Raw genomic sequence first — 19,843 nt, 5'->3', positions numbered from 1 at the left:
AGGTTGCAACTATGGCATTTCTTGTATATTATTAGATACTATACAGTGGAGAAAAATAGTCATGATATAGGAGAGATACATGTTTAAGGTTGAGTCAAAATTGTATGTATGACACTGAATACTCCAAATACTAAAAATATTTTTAGATGCAGCCATGAATTTGTCAAATTACTACATTTTGTTAATGCATTATTTTTGCACCCATTTATAATAGAGTGATGAAAACAAAATACAAACGGCTGGCCATATCTTTAGTAACATAAACATTTTCATTAAAAAGGATTATTTCAGCATCTACGTGAAATAACATGATTAGAAACCATTCATTTACATTTGATTGTCATTACAAAATATCTATAAATCAAATTCATCTATAAGGTATAAAAGCAGAACACATACATTTCTAAAAAATACCATCACAAAGAAATCTGAGAATGTCATATCATTTCTGGCAAGGCCTTTGAACAGTTCACATTATACTTTACTGTGTACATGTTTTGATATATGGCTACATGCCATGCCAAAGTCTACAGTTTAAAAGTACAGTAGGTAAATGCAATATCACTGACACCTTTTTTAATGGTATGCAGTCCAATTTAATAACCCTGCAATAAATGCTGTGTTTATAAAGCAAATGATGTTCAATTTTTGTTTAGATTGCGCCAGAGAGACATTGATTGGAGCCTATGATAACTTCTGAAAAAAATATGGCTGTAAAATTATCATAGACTTGAATTATTACCTCTGTGACAAAGTGCAGTGTCATCATAGTGTTCAACGACAAGTGAACGCTTCAAACATCACAAAGGTAGTATTATTTTGCAGGGCTATTATATATTTCTAAACACTGGTGTTCATGAAATTGTGTTTACCCCCTCTGTATATTGGCCATTATGTATTTACAACAGACAATTCTGGTCTACTGAATAAAAAAGTTTAAAGGTATATATTAATTTGAATGTCAGTCTGTTATTGTCCCCTCACCATGCACCTGCCACATGTCGTGAGCTAAGCTAACATCAAGTTGTTTTTAGGGTAACTGAACCAAAACAAACATTTCTGCTGCAGTGTGACAAAAGTCCTGTGTGTGAAAATGTCAGAATCAAATTCAAGTTCTCACTCAAAGTGTTAAAGAGGCAAACATTGGTGTCACCATTTATGGCAAACCGTTTCGCTCCATTCTGATCTTCACAGAGAACTGTCGTCCCTCTTACTGTATCTTCCAAGGATTTTGATATCACATTCTCCTTGATGTATCCAATTTGTTTTTAGAACATTGAAACATTGAGAACCTAAAGACATACAAAAAAAGTGATTAAGAAATCTACAATCCTATAAACAGGAATAACAATGTTCAGGCACAATTTATTGCAGAGAAAGATTTGTTTCCAGGACATATTCTAGCTTTCACATTCAGAAATTGGAGTTAATGTCAACTGTGAATATAGGATAATATCGGATTGAGAAATAACTAGATAAGGGTTTTTATAGAAATTTCCATAGAAATGCTGATTTTTTGCTATTAGGCTTGCCGTAGGAATCCAATGTAAATGCTGTAAATTCTGTTCATTGCTGCCGTCCTCCATGATGGAGAAAGCTACAAATGTTTCAGAGCCACCTTTAAAGCCAATAGCAGGTACGTATTGGATACTCCAACTTGTATTATTCAAATGTGTGGATAACAAATTATATCCATAACACTTCCTTTAATAATGATTCATGATCATAAGAAAATCAAGTTACTTTAAGAAAACAGGCCTAAAAATGACGAGCAAACATGGCCACTCACATGTACTTATTAAATTAAAAGAAGAAGCAAATGGCATTATAGGAAGTGGAAAATCCTTACTGAATCATCCATGATGGAAGACGGATCAAAGTAGTCTGGCTTAAGTTCAGTTCTTTCTCGGCGGTTCTTTGAAGCAGGCTGAAAAATAACAGTTCAGTCAGGACAATGCAACACAACATGTAATGGAAATAAGAGACAACAAAAATGCTATTGCTAAGCTCATAGTCTGTAACTCCAACTGTGACAATCAAATGCTGACAATTATACTGATATGCAAATTCTAATATTTGGCACCACAGGAATGCCATATTGTTTCTTTTGCCCCTAAATAGACAAAAAAGGATTGCAGCTTTAAATTACCAAATCAATGTCGATTGTGTCAAAATCCATGCCCTCATTGATGTCTTCCAAGCGGTCCTCTGATGACATCATCACATCTTCCACTATTGGCTCCTCATCATCCTCCATCAGGCCGGAGCCACGACGACTGAGGAGTACACATGGACACTTGTTAGGAGATTGTGCTTTTCCACATTCTGTGTAGTATTGTCTGTATGTTATTTTTAAAAGCGGTTAAAGCCTTTCCTGGGTTTCCTCCACAATTCAAACCTATTTAATGCACTGTGAAAAGGAGTGGCATCTTACATTGCTTGCTGCATGTGGTTTCTCATCTTGGCATAGTGCATGCTAACTCGGTCCTGCTGTTGACGGGCCTCCGCTTGTTGCCTCTGTGTCAACATCCAAGTAACCTGCGTACTGTGGGGACAGAGTTCAGAATATAACATGACCCCATCATTCTTGTAGTACAAATGTAGCATAAAATGCTGTAAACTGCAGCAACATTTGCAAATATTCATGTCAAGGTAAGGTAAAGGAATAGGTATGTAGAAAGGTTTTTGCACTTGTAGTCAATGGCAGTCTGGTGGTGATGGTGTGGCTGCTGCTGGGGAGGCACATGCTGATGGGAATTCTGCTCTGTTGGCATGGTGAATGCAGTTGTGTAGCTGTCCTCTGGCCTCATCTTCTTTGGATCCCTCAGCACAGTAGAGGTGAGGTGGGGAGAATGCATCATCACTGGCGTCTGCACATTCTGCTCACGGTTCATCCAAACTGCATCAGTGCTGCTGCAGCTGTTCTCTTCTGCTACACAACATAAAGTGTTAAACAGAACTCCTTGTATTTGCAGAGGTTCCTCAGAGACTCAATATTCCCAGTGACTGACAAATTGTTAAAATATACGCATGACAAAAAAAAAGAGTTAGGGTTCCAACTTTGCCACTGTGTATTTGTCATTTAGCAATTAGTAATATTAATTCTTAGAGGGGGCAGAAAAAAGTATTTTAAACAAATAAGTTAGTTTGGTGAAGATTACCTAATTTTGCAGCTTATATAGTACACAAATCAGTCTTAATCTAATAATACTATAAGGATTTTTTTTTTAAATGCCCACCTTCAGGCAATTTCCTTTTGCTAGAAGTGGCAGGCTTTGACTTCTTGCTCCTGGTGGACCCTCGACTGCTGATCCCACTGATGACCGACATAGTGTCATCGTCCCCTCCAGCCTGCAAGGAGTTCCTGTATGAGATGAGGGGCAACCAGCAGTCCTCTCGCTGCAGGGCCATCTGAACCGTCATGAATCGCTCCAGGTACATGTGACTGTAGATGTATCAGAAAACAACAGTCAGTTTTGTTCATTGTCAGCTTCATGCTCAACACAACATAAACCATGACCCACGTCTTGTGGTTACAACTTACACTGATCTTCTGTCCTGCCGAATTAGTTTGCTGGAGAACTCGCTCAGGATATCTAAAAAAGCTAGATTGAGAGGTGGACTCCCCTGTCCTTGGGGACTAGGTTCCTTAAAAGCAAACTCAATTCCATCCCTAAAATACAAAAGGAAATAATGATATGCTCATTAAAAAACACAGATGTCAGTGTAGGAAATGAGTTGCATGCAAACCTGTAAACCACAAGGCCCTGGCTCAGGACTGTCACTTACTTATGTAACATGGCAATAGCCTCCCTGGTCTTCAACTGATCCAAGCCAAAAGTCAATGAGAAGCGTCGGGCGAGCTCTTTTATGCCACAAAAGGCTGATGTTGAGCGGTCAACATTGCAGCCAAGTTCAGACAACATCTCATTGAATAACTATGAAAGGTACAGAAATACACTTTTTCAACATCTTGTTACAGGTATTTTCACAGACTGACAGGTCTAAATCCTGGACTAAATGCATTTGTGATCAGCTGTAATTTAAACCAGCTGTATTGTAATTTATTTTTTCCATCTTCCTCTGTTTACATGGGACAGTGGAGCAAGCTTTTGTAAAGGCAATGAAAAGGCAACAATAAATATGTTATCGTTCTACAAAGGATCACGTCTCAAAAGTGGGCAAAGGATCTTACCGCTTGCAGGCTCAATACAAGTGTCTTTGCACATTGTACTTTGTCAATTTGCCTTGTTTTACTCAATGTTTCCTTGATGATATCTCCATAGTCATTGTAATACTAAGAAGAAAGAGAAGGAATACTGTTATTAAGAAGAGCAGGGTAAGATGAATTTCTTTTAAGCGATAAAAAGAGATTTAAAACCTACCCTCATATACTGTTTAAATATATCCGCTCCGGTGTTCATTTCCACCACATTGTAAATGATTAATTTGCAATAGGCAGCTAGAAGGTTTCTTCGCTTATGCAGAGCCTCAATTTTACTGGCTTCTTCATCTTGCTGTCCGTCTGGAAAATACAAAATGTTGCAATTATTTACAAAAAGAAATGAAATAGTACATGCCTCCTCATTTTTCAAATTTGAGTGTGGTTGGTTGACACACGGCTGACCGACTCTGACCTGTGCTGTTGTTGTCATCATCCTGGTCAATGAACACTTGATCCAGAATGAAGTTGAGCAGATCTGCCTGCAAAGAGGAGTCTGGCGTATAGACCAGAGACTCCAGTTGTTCCCGGCCTGAAGACATAATTTGGTGACTGAAGATCATTAGCAGATCACATAGTATGGTGAAGGCCTGGAATAAACACAACACTTCAGCATTGATGAACATTTTCAGTAGTGCAGAAAAACGGCCATGTAGAGAATTTAGAAATAAAAGAACAGTCCTATCGGCATAACCCCACCTGTTCTTTAACTGCGTTGTTGATGCTGTTTAGGTAACGCTGACACATCAAGCAGAAAGCTCTCATTTGCTTTCTCAAGGTCAACATATCCCCCTAAAAGGAGCAAATGTTCAAGCAGACAATCAATTAGTGCCAAAATCAGTCTTTGGGGAAAACCCCACAGCTTTCTTAATACATTTTAGTATAAAGTAAAAGATGTTTAAAAGGTACTTTAAACTCTATGTACCGAGTGCCAGTCATTAAAGGAATACCACTTAGCAGATGCAATCCAAAACCCAAATCTCTTTAGAGAACTCAGTGTTAATATTATTTTAATAATTTAGTAAATGGCTGTTAGCTGTCTTGCACATTAGGAGGTAGACTACTTTTAAACTAACTGTGATACTGTGATAATGTATCTGTTTGACACAATTGTTTTGTATGTTTTAACTGGTATCCTTGTTATAGCTTTCCTTATACACTTATTTTGCCAAGTGTACCTAAAAATGCGCCATGACCAATATGTAAATACCTTCAATGAACTGCCGTCTGAAACCTTTGCTAGATGCCACAGGATGATGTAATGAGTGCACTGCATCGCATGAATCACAATCTGGGGGGAAGAAGGCAAGGAGATCAGATGAGACAAACTGTTCCACACAGTCCATGCATTTCAATGTACTAAAGTAACCAGATAGGGTTGCACGATATTGACTAAGTGTGATATTGCGATAATGATTATGATTATGACGATATCAACACTAATTAATTAATATCTAAAATTACAAAAGTTACGGGAAAATGCATCAAAAAGTTTTCCTACAACACAAGGTTTATTTCAACTGACAGTCATAATGGACTGGTACAACATAAATAAATCAACAAGGAGCATGTCTACAGAACAGGACATAGGACATATCTTGCACCCCTATAACTAGGTTACACAGAGAAATCCGGTTACGCGGGTAATCTGCTTGTAAATGCAACAGGTCAGTTATCATATTTCTCCCCTATCCCAACCTAACTGTATTAGTTACAGAAGACGCTGCTTCTTCCCAACGCGAATATGTGTGAATTCAAAGAATAGTTCCATGGTGGAGACAGACTTATTTAGACTTCTAGTAAATTACTTTGGAAGGGATCATTTTAAATACAAGATTGCAGGGATCCATGTATGTTATCTCTCCTTTCTGCCGTGTTACTTTCCCTGTCTGCACCTTTTTCATGTAAAAAAAAAGTTGATTAGAAACCATTTTACCTTTACACAGAAAGCCTTAAGTGTATGTTAACGCACTGATTGACTGAAATTGTTGGTTTCGGATTTTTGGGAAGTTATACCTCTTTTCCACTGGCCCAAAAAACAAAAACAAAAAAAAAAATTAGACCCACTAACATCTGGCTTTAGTCTGCAGTGGGAAAGGTTAATAGGCATTCATCACCAGAACAAATTATTCTGCAGTCGGTGTTGTGCACTGAATCGTACAGCTGTAGTATGAAAAGTTAACAACTGTTTTCTGGATGGTTTTTGACAGACAGACATTCTCGTCTACTGGACATAAGAAAGAATTCAATTGGTTATTTTTAACGGGTTTACGTCTGTTTAAAAAAAAACTGCATATACATACTAATTTGGTGAGAAAAGGGTTTTACTGACAAAGTTAGAGAACACTCTGCTGTTACCTGTTCAGGCATATCCCCATTCTGTAGGCCTGTGTTGAGTAACCTGTAGTTGCTGGTGAAGAGATCCCACTTAGAGAGGTCATGTGCACTGCAAGCAAAAAGAAAAACACAAATTATAAATAATACATAATAAATAGTGCTGTCAGTTAAACGCGTTATAAAGGGCATTAACGCAAACCCATCATTACGGCGTCATTTTCTTTTGGGGGGCCTAGCAAACTTTGTAGCTTTTTCAAATGCTGTTGCACCAACTAGTAACATTAGAAAAACTACAAAAGCACACCGGATCTCAAAGATCTAAAAAAAAAGAAAGAAAAAAAAGGTTGGGAACCACAGGTTTTATCTTTGGCAATTCAACTGTTTGTTTGAAATATTTATCTGAAAAGTAACCAGTAACTACGGTGAATTTGTCAGATGAATATAGTGTAGTAAAAAGTAAAATTTCCTCTGAAATGTAGTGAAGAAAGTATTTGAAAAAGGAAATACTCAAGCCAAGTAGGCCACTTCAACATTGCACTAAAGTACAGTCAGTGGTGGGCTGTCAGGGCCATCAGGGTCCGGCCAAAGAGTAGTAACGTTACGTTTCGAGTGGATGGCGAGAGTTAGATGCCAAAGTGGGTGCCAATAAGATTCTAAATGGAAAGTTTCTTTTTTTAAATAGCTAAATGGTTCCATTGACAAGACCAAAGTGATCTGTGTATTTTGTCGTTGAGAAGTGAGCTATCGTCACATCACGTCCATTCTAAAATACCACTTGATGGCCAAGCACACAGCTGATGCAAATTCTCCGCCCCCTTAAAGTATTTTTTTCACCCTTTTACTGATGGACAGTGTTACATTGTGTGAGAGATTATTGGCTTCAAGTGTGAATAACTTCTCCAAGTGAGAATGTGTGAAATTGAACACTACAGTAGGATATTTGCCAATGTTGTTTTCAATTAAAAAAAAAAGCATTTGACAAAGCAAGCCAATCCACTTTTACATGTTGATAAGAGCATTAACCAAACCAAATAAGAAAAAATAATGGGACAAAAAGAAATCAAGGGACATTTAGAATAGATAAAAATGTACAATTAATTGCAAGTTAACTATGAAATTAATGTGACTAATCAATTAATTTGACAGCACTAATAATAACATAATGCTTGCTAATGGTATTAATCAAATCTTACCTCATAAAAACAAACCAAAACTCAACTTAAATGCAAAATATTATAACTGGAAATTCTATTATTATCTCTTTAACTAGTAACAATAAATTGAAATCGTGGGAAAACATGTTGACTTCTTTACTTGTGGAAAGCGCTGATTTTCTTGAGTGTGGATAGAACTTGGTAGGCATCATCCTCATCTGGTTCTTCACCCTGACAAACAAGAGATTACACCTGTGATATTCAGCCCTGCCTCTGCACCTGCAAACATGCTTTCAAACAATCCACGCGAAGATAAATCTTACAACACCCACCTCTTGCAGGAAATCTTCCAGAAGTCTATTGAACTTGTCTACAAGCTCATCAAAAAGCTGGGAGCGAGCAATGTCCACGCGGTTGAAGATGGTGAACTCTTCGTTGCACAGAGCATGGTAGGTGGTGGAGCAGGCCTCCAGCACCTCAGTGTCTGTGTGCTTATCCTGGACCTCCCAGATTTGCCGCAACAAGGCATCCAAATGCTTAATGAGAACATGAAAGCACATAGCATTGTTTAACTGGCACTGCCTGCAATGTACAAGTTGTATAATCTAGAACAGATGTAAAAATTGACAAACCTTTTCTAACCGGCCAGTTGTGTAGATGTCAAGATCAAAGTACTTTGGTATTTGTAGCAAATTTGTCACCTTATCAATATCAACGCAGTACTGGGACAAGAAAAGAGAAAGAACTTAGGTTGAATGGTTGGGAATTAAACCGACGCTAACAGCTGTTGGCTGTAGTGCAGAACACAAGTAATCACCTTTGCCAATAACAGAGGCAACGCAACTGCAAACATCTCTGTGATCCGGGTCCGATCATCCAGCTGTGTTTTCTTTTCCTTTGCAGACAGGACCTTTTCCATGCACAAAAATCAAACAATGTTTAAAACGTGAAATCACACATAAATACTCCCTCTCTACTGTATGCCGAGCATGACAACCAGACACTCACTCTCTTCCCTGTGCCTCTGCCTACTGGAGGGTGGCATTCACAAGCCTGCCGAATGGCACAGAGCATGATCTCAACCAGAGCCGTCTCCTGGCGATCAGTCAGGGCTATAAATCACAGACAGTTACTGACACTATAATCAAAATACCTGCCCAACTACCTGAATACCCAGTAAAGAAAAGAAAAAAAGAAAAGAAAATGAAACCTTTGAGGAAGGTTTCCTTTCCTCATACTGGAGCTAAACATCTGAGCCAGTAATCGTCTGAAAGATCCTTACCTTCCTCTCCTGACATGGGCTCATCCAGCAGCAGGCTGATCATAGTCTCCCAGTCTTTCAGCAGCTCTGACGCACAATCCCACAAGCTGTCCACCAAGTAGGCCCCGTGTTCATGGAGCTGTAAAACATCAAATGATCAATCTTTTTGAATCAAATTGAAAACATACATTTGATTAAATTAATTGGAATTATCTCATCCAAAACTAAAATGAGATCATAACACCCAAAACTAGAACATATTTCTTACAATAAACATATGCATTACCAGTGTTGGGCAAGTTATTTCCAAAATGTAATACTTTACAAATTACTAGTTACTGTCATTTGAGAGTAATAAGTTATATTACAATTCAAGACTGTCTCTGAATTGGAATGCGTTTCACTACTTCTGCATTACTTTTGAGAGAAAATTGACTTGGTATTAATAATATTTTGTAAAGTGTATATGAATATGCAAAGTAACTAAATCAAAAAAAAAAATACAAAAACGTACTGTACGTAATAGTGAAAATACTGAATAAAAAGCACCTTACAGTTGTGCTGAAGTACGCCATTGTTGTAAAATGTTTGTTTAAAGCACTTGAATAAGAAATTCATCTTGTTCAGTTTAAAACCGTCTAAAGGAAATGGTAAATTATAGTGTGATTAAAACTCACCATCTACATTATGTACAGTACTTGATTAACGGCTGATATGTGAAAAGGTACACAACCTTATATGTTTAACAGGTATTTAGTTTTACTGCGAACATCACAGGAAGTGCTTTTATTTTGAAGCAGCCTCCATGAAAGTTGTCTGTTGTGCTCTCTTGCTAGCTTACTGAGATGAATGCACGGATGAAAATGATCACGCTACATGCAAAACATGTTCGTTGAGCTTATGTTGTGTTTCTTGTTTGTAAAACTGCAACATTTGAACAGTAAATGGTCACAGTAAAAGACAAGCCATTCAAAGCTATTCCACTACACGCATAGTTACTCTCCACGGCTGATGAAAGGTAATGGGATTTACTTGTAGCAAGCCTAAACATTAATTCCCAACATGTTGATATCTGTCAGCAGATCGGACACACTACTGTCCGTGCTGATGTTGGGACAAAGATGTTGTCCGTACCGTCTCTGGTTCTGGCTCTGACCACGGTAACAGTGACGAGACAGCACCTCGCTTCAACACAGCGTAACAACTCCAGAAAATAATGTCCATCACGCAAATGTATCTGTCTCTGCAGTCATCTCAACCATCAACTACAGCAACAGGAAATAATACTCACAGCTTTTTTTTTTCCTGTATAGAAATGTGTCACGGTATTGCTGAATTCTTAAAAAAAACAAAAACACTACTATATGTTGCGTTAAACTGCGTTGTAACTTGCGTTACTGAGATTGTAACAGGTATAATATTACCAAAATTGAATTAGTAGTACGTTATATTACTGCGTAACAGCAAAAAGGAATACATTACTGTAATTGTGTAACTTTTGTAACACGTTACTCCCAACACTGTGTATTACAGTGAGCCCAAGGCCGGGTTACCTCACTCTCCAAGAAGAAGAAGACAGTAGTCTTGATAAGGCTGCCATTGAGGCTCTGCCTGCCCCTCCTGGGTAATCCCTCCTCCTCAGGATCTCGATGGCTGAAGAGCCTTCAATCAGCACAATACAAAAGGCTGTTAAAAAGGCCTCGTAAAGCTAGGTGGAATAAACAACTGCTCTGCCTACAGTCCCTTAGGGAAAGCTATGAGGTGGGATAAACATAGGGTGTCACACACTTAAAGACCAGGAGTCACATAGTACTAGATTTTGTGATTTAACAGGATTTTCCAATTATTATCCCACATAATAAATGCTCTCTTGCTGGGGTTGTATGATGGATTCAAAATACCTCTGAATGCATAATATTGTTTCTACTTTAATATTTATATATAATGTGATCTCACACAGTTACTGACTGGGCAGGCACACCAATTCTTTGCTCTTCTGTCTGTACGGTAAAACAAGATGAACTTTGGACTCTAATAATGTGAATCCAATCTGACTATAAACAGGTCTCTTCTGCAGCACTTCTGGCACTTGTACCATGTAATGTGACCTAACATAAATGTGTTGAAAATACAATAACGCCCTCCATTATAAGTTTAAAAAATCCAAAAGATATAAGAAAAAAACACACTTCTTAAAGAGAAATTCTCCTGCTGAAACTGCGATGGGTCGATGTGCTGAGTAAACCAGATGATATATGCTCTCGCAGTCCTCTGCTGTCAGAACCTCATCACTACTCCTGTGGAATGAAATGCACACATTCTTAGTCAATCACAGATGAGCATTTAGAAATAAATGTGGGAAATGGTTTGTTTACGGAAGCTTTAAGGGAAAGAAATATAAATAAAATACGGTCAGATTCTCCCCATTTTCAACCAAGTAACAGTCACCTCAGTTATAATCAAAAATCATGAAACTAATAGACAAGGGTAATCACTCTTATTTGAGACCAAATAAACTAATCGGCAAATGTTGTGTTTATCGTGTTGACTTTAATGAGGATAACATATTTTCATATTATACAACGTCATTAGACAAGCTCAAACGCAGAGTGTCATTCAAGAGGAGGGGGAAGTTACTCACTGCAAGACAAGTGTCAGGAGTTTAACGGCTTGCACTGCAACATCATATTCCTTGTCCAGAGTCATAGAAACAATGCGGTCCTGTCAATGAGAGTAGGTTTCAGATACAGTATTTTTGCTAGATGATCTCCAGAACATTAGTTGTCATATCATGCATGGGTATACTGTCATAATTGTGTTATTACTCAAGTTAACTGGCATATAGAAAGGTGCAATGAGTGAAAGCCTGTACATTTCCAACACATTTTTACGACGCACAAGACTAACTAACACCGAAGTGTTGCCGCTGCTGGCTCACCTTGAAGCGACTTGTGAAGAGCTCCAGTCGTGCGCCGAGCTCTCTGCTGTAGAACAGACCTTGTAGGGCAGTCAGGCACTTTAGCCGCACCTCACCTTGCTGCAGTCACATTAGAAGCATATCAATTATTTACCATATTTTAATGGCAAAACTTAGGGGTTACTTTGCCATTATCACAATTAAACCTGTTTATTTTTATGTGCCCCTATAGACACAATCTAATTAAATGATCAAATTTTATTATTTTTCCAATCCTTTGCCCCAACCAAAAGAATTGATCAGATTTTGATACAAAGGTGACATGGACCCAGTAACATTAAATCCTCCAACAATCATGGGTCTAGTGGTCTTGTGCTGATATGGATGCACATATCTTCATGATTTATATTGTAAAAACATCATTTGTCAAAATCTTATCTATAAACAATAACTGAGCACAATCAAGGAGCCCCAGTAGTGCTGGAAAAAGGGACAAACGGAGACTGTTTTTGATGTTATCATCCTGTTTAATCGAAATACAACACTACCGGTAGTTGCTTCTCCCAGCAAAAAGATTCCATTAAAGAGGACTATGTATGGCTTGTATTCCTAAGGGATTGCAAGAAGTTTGACTAAAAGGATTGAATACTTCGATTTAAACTGAGGTTAGAAGTTAGTGTAAATACAATAGTTTGATCACTATATACTGTATATATACATACATACACACACACACAGTCTCACCTTGTCATGCATTGTCCAGCCAACATACTTCAAGTAGCTGTCATTGAGGAAGGCGTCACTGTACAGCTTCATCCACACTCCAATCTCTTCAATACAAACAGCTCGGATATCAGCAATGGCATCACTGGCAAATACAAGAGAATTTATTTAATTTAGTCAGTAACATAATATAACATGACCTTGTGTAACACAGCAGAGCTGTTTTAAAATTATAAGGACACATAATGGTGTTGACATTCATTTCACACTAGAGGGCGTCAAAAAGCCAACAATCAACAATGAAAAGTCCCTGCTTGTCGCGGTAAGACTCAAGCATGATTAGAGGCTCTCAGAAAAATCTCAGTCAACATACAGCATGCAAATCAATGAAGGATTCACATACCGATATCTGTGAACAAACACTCCTTTGAAAATTGCATTCATCATGTTTTCAATTTCATCTTGATTTTCTTGAAGCTGAAAGATAAGCAGAAAGTGATTATTTTTAAATGCATGAAAATAGCCAAAACAATGACAGTATGACAGCCTACAGTAGGTGATGTTACACCATTGGTGCAAGAGAGGATTAAACTGGATAGCGTTAACTTAGTTATACATTTTATTTTGGTTACTTCAGTAACTAAAGTTATTTAGTAAACTCAAAGTTAATTTAGATTCATTGTTATTTCAGGTCAGATGTGACATGTTTTTTGTTCATGATTCTTATGACAGGTCTGAACCATGTTTAAATTCTGTACGCACCTAAAAGAAAATTCTCAATGTGTAAAAATTGGTAAATGCCACAAATTCTCTTCAATCACTCGTACAGACCCCATACAAATACATCTGTTTGTATGGGGGATTCATGCATGAGGTCTACCATATATTTAGATTAGACTCATAAATGTTATTGTCATTGCACTCAGTAACTACTAGTTCGACAAAGTGCAGTTTAGCATGCAGAGATAAATAGCTGACAAACATAAAATGTACAGTGTTGATGAATATGTCACTGTATGCATACAGTATGATGGAACTGTGATATGCACAGAACAAACAGGCCCCGTATTTGAGAAAAACATTGAATACATTCCAAAAGCTTTTCTGTTAAATCATTTGGAATGATAAAAAGTGTTAGACAACTTATATTTCTTCTCACCTCTTTACGCTTCTGTAACAGGAGCTCCAACCTATCATTTGCCCTTTTTGCAACAACCTTGTTCCTCTCCGCCTCATACTGTCTCTGCGTGTTGTCCATATTGATGCTCAGGTTGAGAGCGACATTCACCAGGGCTGTCATCAACTTCATGGCTGCAGGAAATGACAAACTCAGAAACAGCTTCTGCACAATAACGGTGTATGTGTGCCGGCAGGCAGGGAGCAGAAATGCAGAACACCAAAGGGAAAAAGTGCACATTAAAACAAACCTGCTAGTGTGCTTGTATGTCTGAACGCCCTGACCTGTGAGTCAGACAGGCCGGTGAGCAGTGAGATGACTGTGTCCATCATATACTCATCATAGATAATGCTGTACTGACACTGACGCACCAGAATCGCTATGAAGTCACAGAAGCTTATTCTGAACTTCTTCCACTGTGGTCCTGACATAGTTAACGGATAGTCACCGCTGTCCTGTTGGATGAAAACAGGGAGATAATCAGATTTAGGACAGGAGGATCACTGTCAGTTCACACTGTTTATTTCCCTCTTTGTTTGTCACATGCTGGCATCTAATAACAGCACACATTTATGGTTAGATGCTTCTTTGATTTCAGCATAAGTACTGTAAATGAATGGAAAAACCCAGCCTGCATCACCTCATCAAACTCCTCTGTCATTTTTCGGATGATTTCGGAGTTCTGCATATGTCTGAACATCTCTGGACTCACAGCCCCTGTGTAAAGGGTTATAAAATGTCAGCAGAGTTCAGCAATAATTTACTATCAGGCACCCAACCTGCAAAATAATTAGACACATCATATCAGATACTTACCTTTACAGCCAGAGCACTGAATGAAGAAGTTGATCAAGTCCAAAAGAGCAATGTCCCTGTCATGTTTATATGCCTCGATCCAGTCATCAACAACCGACTAGAAAATAAATAAATAAATGAATGACCATGTCAAATGCAACTTTGGGAAAAAAAAATCTTAAATTACAATGCATGTTCGGGATCATGGTACTGCCCCACTTCAATTAACTGGAAAAAGAAAAGTAAAAAGAACCCACAGCTACAACCTCAGTTAAAATACAATGATACAATGAAACAAAACAATGACAAGAAGATGAGAAGACACTACAACACCCACCTGTGTGGCACTCTTCCCCAATTTAACGACCTCGAACAGGGTCATATTCTCTAGCCCGTTCTCCTGATGATGGCCATTCACCCTGCCAAGACCAGGGGTCCTCCCTGCTCCACCTGCCCCACCTTTGGCCTTGTCTCCAAGTGCCTTCTTCCCCTTCTTGGCTGCCTGTTACGGAGAAAGATATTAAAGGAAAGATGAGAGTGATTTATGAGAGTTAGTTCTAAGCACAGTTAATGAGCATTAAATGTGCAGTTGTTTAGACTGAATAGTTTATCAGGTTACCGGGGATATAAAAGCTGCCACAGTGTGGGATTAAATCACATAACAGACTTTTGATGTAGACAGTGATGTGGCTATTGACTTATTTTCTGATCAAACACAGCTGTCGCATAACACCACACAGTTTCTACTCAGTGTTAGTCCTGGGATTTACTAGGAACCAGTCCAGGGTGTTTCATTGCCTTCCACCCAATGCATGTTGGGAATGGCCCAAGCTTCCCTGTGATGCTGATTACACATGGACAGATATGGAAAAGGAATACATGAAGATCAATAGGTTTGAAAAACCTACCATGCCCTTTCCTGTCTTTGCATTTTTGCCATCAGGATCATCAAAGTCAGTATCTGAAGACAACTGAGATTCTGCCTCTCTGTGCACAACAGATGAAGTCATTAAAACCACCAAACAGATTTCAAAAATAACATTTAAGTTCCAAGGATAACATGACAGCGTACATCTATACACACACAACACACACACACACACACAAAAGAAACAATCAAATGCAAGTTTAATTTGAGAATACATATCTGTGATGCTCTGCTTACGGAGGAAATTGAAACTCTGTGTGCAAATCCTGCGCTGCTATCATTTCTTCAACATTTTCTGGGTCTGCTTGAGTTGGTGCTTCTACTGCTCTGGACCCCAGGCAAGAAGGTATCTGCACCTGGAAAATAAGCCATGTGAGAAAAGTTTGTTGATGAATGACGAAACAGACACTAGCTGCAATACCTCACAAACCAATCCCAGTACATCTTATTAGGGCTACGCAATATATCAATTTCGATATATGAGGCTAGATATCTTCTTACATTTTGGATATTGTAACATGAAGAAGTGTCTCCTCCTGGTTTTAAAGTCTACATTACAGTAAAGTGATGTAATGTTCTGAATTTACTATTATTAATTAATTGCTTTTACCCACTTAGTCATTATATCCACATTACTGATGATTATTTATCAAAAATCTCATTTTTGTGATGCACAGAATGCCAACCCTACAATACTGCCACAATATCAATATTGAGGTATATGGTCCAAAATGATTGTGATATTTGGTTTTCTTCTTATCAACCAGCTCTACATGTTATACAAGACTCTATCTAACACTCAAGACCAGGGATGGAGAGAACATGTTTGTTTCTATTGGAGCATCAGGCTCACCGAAGATCCACCAGCCTGTCAATGAACCACTCAAACACCTCAGTTACATGAAACCAGTGTGTATGCCATGATGATTAGCATGCAGAGATATTATGTTAAGTAAAAGCCAGGACAAGACGACAGCATTTTCTGGTTCTCAGCAATAATTGCACTGATAGCTCTACAAGTTTTAGGAGTCATGTACCTGTGTACACAAGAAATATTTTATTTTATACTAGGTGGTAAGTCCAAGTCATTGCATTGCAGTAGTAGTCTAGCTACTTGAAAATGTAATGGAAAATGACAATTTAAGTGATTGATTTTCTCCCATATATACACTATCTTGTACATTTTTGCTCTTGAACTCACCACTTCTTGTTCTGCTATCTAAGCTACACTTACACCTTAAATAAAGCCCTGTTTACCATTGATTTTCAACGTAATGCGTTCATTCTTAAGGCATAACAGACATGATTGGTGCATTCAAAGTTTATTAAACATTGGCAAAGCCTGAAAAAGCAGAGGTGTAGACTTAATAATAACATGAATAAGGGCTAAATTACTTTTAGCTGCTTCAGTTTCAGGGTGCTGGTATTGTTTATCTTGGCTCACTGTCCCACTGCCACGGCCTACTGGGACCCATCAATACAACAGAGCCATTGTTAGTGTTAATAGTGACATCTGTGCTTTTTCTACTACGTCCAAATGTCCGCTTGGAAAAAGGCCTACAGACATAAATTTTAGCACGACAATTTTGATTTGATATTTTCTGGTTCCAGCCTCTCAAATGCAAAGATTTGCTGCTTCTCTCATTTTGGCCACATGTTATCCTTTTTCCGATATTTTCTGACATTCTGTAGAAAGAACAATGAATGTAATAATCTTAACTGATTGACCAAGAAAATAATCATTAGATGAAGCCCTACTTTAAATCAGACATCTTTTTCAGAGCTCTCCTCAACATCCATTTTTTTATTTTAAGAATATTTTTTTGGGCTTTTCCGCCTTTAATTATTGACAGGACAGTTAAGAGAGAAATGGGAGAGAGAGAGGGGAAGACATATAGAAAATCATCACAGGTCGGATTCGAACCCTGGACTTCTGCGTCGAGGCATAAACCTCCAGTACACATGCGCATCCAAGCTTTTGTTACAGCCTTAATGGGGGTGCTTTTTGTCCGTTTTTTTCAACTGTCTGTTCTACAATTTTACACACAAGAACTCCTAAATCCTCGTTCTATCTCCAACTGTCCAGATAATCCAGGGCTTGACAATCTGTTATTTATTTATTATATGCACATTTGGAAATAAAGATTTAATATTATGCATTTTATCATCCTCCAGTTTTCTATGGTGTATTACTACCTAGTGCTGATTGTAATAAATTACTTAATAAAAATGATGATGATTGTTAATGTCACTTTTGGCAGTTTAACAACAGTTTTTCATTCATCAAAAAAAAATACAAAAACATGACAATTTTATGTATTTTATACATGCTTTTGAGGGTGGACTGTGGGAGAATGTGCGGCTGGGCAGTGAAACATTTTTTATTGACCTTTTCAAAATCATGATTTTTATGCTTCCTTATTCGTCAAATGATAAGTATGGGGGATATAAGAAAGGTGATTTTGTGCAGTTTAACTTGGTAGCAACACTCACAGTTAATGTCTGTTACTGTTAGACCTGTATGGACCTCTTGACCCAAAGATGAACATTAATTCTACTGAGCAAGACAAGTAGAGGGTTTTCTAAAGGCAAATTGCCCATCTACCACTGGCCAGGTGGTTATATGACATAACAGTATGACACCAGTACTTAAGAACCAAAGCTAAATCAAACTAAGTTCCTGCTGACTGACAGTTGAGCGAATGCCACTATGCATAGAGCTGCAGACATGATAAGTTTCTGGGCCCACCACCACAGTATTAATTTCAACCACACTGTAGGCTACTTACTGACACTTGGGTGTCTTTAACTAGGAGAAAGTGTGCCGTGTTCAAGTTGAACCTTGCACTTGCCTTGCATGCATGTGCCTGGAAAACATTTTCGTTTGGTTTAACAAATTCCCTGTGCTGACTGAAATTATTCAGTCATGTCAATGTCTTTAAAAAGAAACCCAGCTCCTCTAACAACGCCTGTAGAACGGTGGGGTGTGCCTCTCTTACCGCACAGAGGCCTACTTTTTACAGGTAGGGCGAGAGTAGGGCATTTATTAGTTTTCTCGACTTAAGTACTTTAACCTGATATAATTATTTTCTGTACGGTTAAGTGGTTTAACCTGACAAATTACGTATGTTATGCAGATGCCGATGCTTCACAACTCGGCAAGTAAGCTGTTACAGCAGATAAGGGAAATCTGTGGGGGCGTGTTTACACAACACGAGCACTAGAACTAGAACTGTAACGGGAAATCCCAAAATGTGGTGTTAACATGGTTGTCCTTGTCCTGAACGGACTGACTTCGGACTTCAAGGACCATAAATAGGAAGCGTACTGGTTTCGGGTGCCTCACTATAACGTTCGTTACTTGCTTGGATAAGTAACGTTAACGTAAATGTAATATCCTCACAAGTATTTCGCAGGTTTTTGTGTTGGTTATTTCTAATCTTGCTTCGAATATAGCTAAATCAAGTCACCCCACAACAGTTCTGACACGCGCAGTTGTATACTTCAAAGCTACAAACGCAACTGCATAGGTTTCCGACGCTGATGATCATTGATTCCTATCCACTCTCACATCTTCCTGAAGAGCCGTCTTTGCTAAAGCGGCCGTGCAGCTTTCTGGCTAATGGGAGCTACCAATAGCTTATGATTGAGATGCTAGCCGATACGTTATCTAGTTACCTTTAGACCCTCTCCTTAACCACTTTATTCGTACTGAGCAACTAACTTTGGGATTAGGATTCACTTTAGAATTAGTTTGATACATCTTCAGCATCAGATTAGTTGCTAGTTTGGATAGCATTACCGTTAGCTATAGCTAGCTAGCTAGCTAGCTGCCCAACAGGACCACTAGCTAGCTTAACACCAGCTGGAATGTTAGCTACCTCACCATTATTCATCACGTGAATTTAAATTTATTCTGAAAGTCGTATTTTTAAGTCAATTACTGATGTTAATTCTAATGTCAAGTGCAGGTCAGCTAGCCAGTAACGCTATAGCAGCATCAATGACAAACTCCCTCAACGTTAACGTTAGCTATCCGCCATTTTACAACTTACTTACCTCGTTTTAAATCAAAGACGGAGTGAAATCAAATAATCCAAACGTTGCGGACTTTGCAAAGAGGGTGTTATCGTTATTTTCCTGCACAAACTGTCATTTCCCAAAACTCAAAATTAACAGTTTGTTTGCAAGCTAACGTTAAGAAGCTTCTTGGTGGCTAACATAGCAATGTACAGTTTGTATTTTAGTTGTTATGCATGTAGCACACACGCCACCTGTCGGTGGCTCCCTGAACTGCTGGTCAGAAGGGGCCACATCATGTGTGTCAGT

At 38.3% G+C, this 19,843-nt stretch overlaps 1 protein-coding gene across 2 annotated transcripts; it reads right to left on the bottom strand.

The window, feature by feature from the left end:
* Nucleotides 1–3: 3 nt before the first annotated feature.
* stag2a (stromal antigen 2a) lies at nucleotides 4–19,821 on the bottom strand. Of its 2 annotated transcripts, none has more exons than XM_034889052.1 (34): nucleotides 19,574–19,821; nucleotides 15,752–15,870; nucleotides 15,495–15,573; nucleotides 14,924–15,088; nucleotides 14,608–14,704; nucleotides 14,432–14,508; nucleotides 14,042–14,246; nucleotides 13,774–13,925; nucleotides 13,018–13,091; nucleotides 12,636–12,759; nucleotides 11,913–12,011; nucleotides 11,616–11,695; nucleotides 11,164–11,271; nucleotides 10,528–10,636; nucleotides 8,996–9,113; nucleotides 8,722–8,825; nucleotides 8,531–8,623; nucleotides 8,346–8,435; nucleotides 8,046–8,249; nucleotides 7,874–7,944; nucleotides 6,581–6,668; nucleotides 5,433–5,513; nucleotides 4,922–5,014; nucleotides 4,638–4,812; nucleotides 4,386–4,525; nucleotides 4,196–4,297; nucleotides 3,790–3,938; nucleotides 3,545–3,673; nucleotides 3,240–3,445; nucleotides 2,692–2,932; nucleotides 2,435–2,545; nucleotides 2,150–2,276; nucleotides 1,850–1,927; nucleotides 4–1,292 (listed from the first exon to the last, which is right to left on the bottom strand). In XM_034889052.1, the coding sequence occupies exons 2-34, from the start codon at nucleotides 15,793–15,795 to the stop codon at nucleotides 1,269–1,271; spliced, it is 3,837 nt and encodes a 1,278-aa protein (XP_034744943.1). In that variant the 5' UTR covers nucleotides 15,796–15,870; nucleotides 19,574–19,821; the 3' UTR covers nucleotides 4–1,268. The 2 variants fall into 2 exon arrangements, with proteins under 2 accessions (XP_034744943.1, XP_034744944.1); XM_034889053.1 differs by having other exon boundaries at nucleotides 2,692–2,929.
* Nucleotides 19,822–19,843: the final 22 nt, after the last annotated feature.

Source organism: Etheostoma cragini, chromosome 13 (genome assembly GCF_013103735.1).
Source record: "Etheostoma cragini isolate CJK2018 chromosome 13, CSU_Ecrag_1.0, whole genome shotgun sequence".
Lineage (NCBI taxonomy): Eukaryota > Metazoa > Chordata > Actinopteri > Perciformes > Percidae > Etheostoma > Etheostoma cragini.
Note: the sequence above shows the minus strand (reverse complement) of the source record. Positions and strands in the feature narration are given on the sequence as shown.

Bases quoted from the DNA above. Each gene is read 5' to 3' on its own strand.
- stag2a (XM_034889052.1), bottom strand. From the start codon at position 15,795: ATGATAGCAGCGCAGGATTTGCACACAGAGTTTCAATTTCCTCC. The intron at 12,012-12,635 runs GTGAGACTGTGT...ATGTGACTGCAG, and splicing joins GCTGGACAATGCATGACAAG to CAAGGTGAGGTGCGGCTAAA. The intron at 2,933-3,239 runs GTGGGCATTTAA...TATGTTGTGTAG, and splicing joins CAAAAGGAAATTGCCTGAAG to CAGAAGAGAACAGCTGCAGC.